Source organism: Pundamilia nyererei, unplaced genomic scaffold (assembly GCF_000239375.1).
Source record: "Pundamilia nyererei isolate P.nyererei 1_Seehausen unplaced genomic scaffold, PunNye1.0 scaffold00006, whole genome shotgun sequence".
NCBI classification, from domain to species: Eukaryota; Metazoa; Chordata; class Actinopteri; order Cichliformes; family Cichlidae; genus Pundamilia; species Pundamilia nyererei.
In genome coordinates, this window is record NW_005187407.1 from 1,036,134 (window position 1) to 1,038,031 (window position 1,898).

At 38.4% G+C, this 1,898-nt stretch overlaps 1 protein-coding gene across 2 annotated transcripts in view; it reads right to left on the bottom strand.

Moving 5' to 3' along the window:
- grid2 (glutamate receptor, ionotropic, delta 2) overlaps positions 1–1,898 on the bottom strand; it is a 530,237-nt gene that overhangs the window by 148,573 nt on the left and 379,766 nt on the right. For both annotated transcript variants that reach the window (XM_005722013.1, XM_005722014.2), the window contains exon 7: positions 85–246. In XM_005722013.1, the coding sequence (XP_005722070.1) occupies positions 85–246 (162 nt within the window). The remainder of the gene's footprint in view (positions 1–84; positions 247–1,898) is intronic.

Here is a 1,898-nt window from a genome sequence, read left to right on the forward strand (position 1 = left end):
ATTATGCTTGCACACTTGGTGAAACACCTTCCTGTAAGCCTTGAGAGGAAAAAACACAGTGTGAATTTCTTCACCATTTTATACCTTTTTGACAGTATCCAGCATACTCTTGCCTCCCTGCCATGGTTTGGAGTTCTTCCTGATGCAGCTCAGACTGGCCATGCTGTGCCATTTCCTGTCCTCCAACTTTCTGTGGAAGGTATTGGCCAGCAGTAAGACTGTATCATAGATGTAGCGGTTGGTGATCTACAGAAAGAAACATAAAAAGGAAGATAAAACAAGGCAATGCAACTTGAATTGTGTGAGAAAATAAAGACAAACTTGTAATCAGTAATAAGTTTCACAAAACAAACAGTCCAAGCCTTTCCAGGTTAAAATGCTATTAAAATTAAACAATTTATTTCAGGACAAATTCAGCAGCTTCTTGATCAAAAAAGAAAAATATTACCTTGTCTCCTTAAAATCAACAGTATACAGCCTGACTACGCAGCCAACATTGTTTTTGGGTACTTCTTATAAGTAAGAACAAAAAAAAAGCTTTCAAGATTTAATTAATTAATGTACTGAAAGGTCATTGACACCAAAACAAAAACAAGTAGGAGACAGGAGGAGTCCACTCATTCTGTGATTGATCATTGTGTAATGTACAGTACCAAGCCTCTTGTCTCTGTGTAAATGGGAACGGGGTAAAATAAATGAACTACAATGAATCCACGCCTACACACAAAAAAGCAAGCAAGCAGTGTGGATCCACTCACATTAATGGACAAATGAATACAATCACACAACACAAGCAGAAGCCTTGATCTCTCTAATATTGCATTTTGTACACCAAAAAGAGGCTTTGAACACAATATTTTTTTAAATATATTATACTACACAGTGTTTAAATCTTCTTCAACTTTTTGCCCAGTACTTCCATTGCTGTGAAAAAGTATTTGCCAACATCCTGATTTCTTAGTTTTTTTTTTTAATATTTGTCACACTTAAACGTTTCAGATCACCAAGCTGATTTTAATATTAGACAAAGATAGCCCGAGGAAATACATAATGCCCATAGCTTTGAATGAAAGTTATCATGAAAAAATCCTGTACTAGTTTTAGGCAAAATACAACTGGACAAAAACTTTCCAAAAAGTTCAACTTTCGTCTCGTTAGTCCACAGAATATTTTTCCCAAAAGTCTTGGGGATCATCAAGATATTTTTTGGGAAATGTGAAATGAACCCTGGTATTGTTTATGGCCACCAGTAAATTTCTCATTGGAACTCTCCTATGGATGCCATTTTTGCCCAGTCTCTTTCTGACTGCTGAATCATGAACTTTGACCTTAACTGAGACAAGTGGGGCCTGCAGTTTTTTAAATGTTGTTCTGGGTTCTTTTGTGACCTCCTGGATGAGTTGCCGATGAGGTCTTGGAGTAATGCTGATAGACCGGTCACCAATGTTCCCTCTAAGCAGCGCATGTGCACAATTGCGAACTGCTGGCACAGTCTCTGCGCACAGAAAATCTGTGTTGTGCACAAAAGAAAAAAATCTAACCTGCATTGAAATTAAAATTAATACTTTTAACAATTCTGTTTTGCAGTGTTAGTCAGTAAGTGACTGGCTGCTCCCGTATGGGATTAGAATGATGCCACCTTATCCCATAGTCCAGCCAATGATGCAATTCACATTCGTATATATGCAGCTAATCAATGTGGTTGACAGGCTATGACAGCGTCCTTATGTGCCGACACTGGTGTTTTAGCAAGCACAGCGGCGTGGCTGATGTGGAGTGAAGCCACGTTAATGACGTGTACAACCATTGGAGATGTGAGCAGGACAGACGGAACAACTGACGGAAAAAGTGTGGACTTTATACCAGTTTTTAAATTGTGTTGATAGGCCACGTAAAAC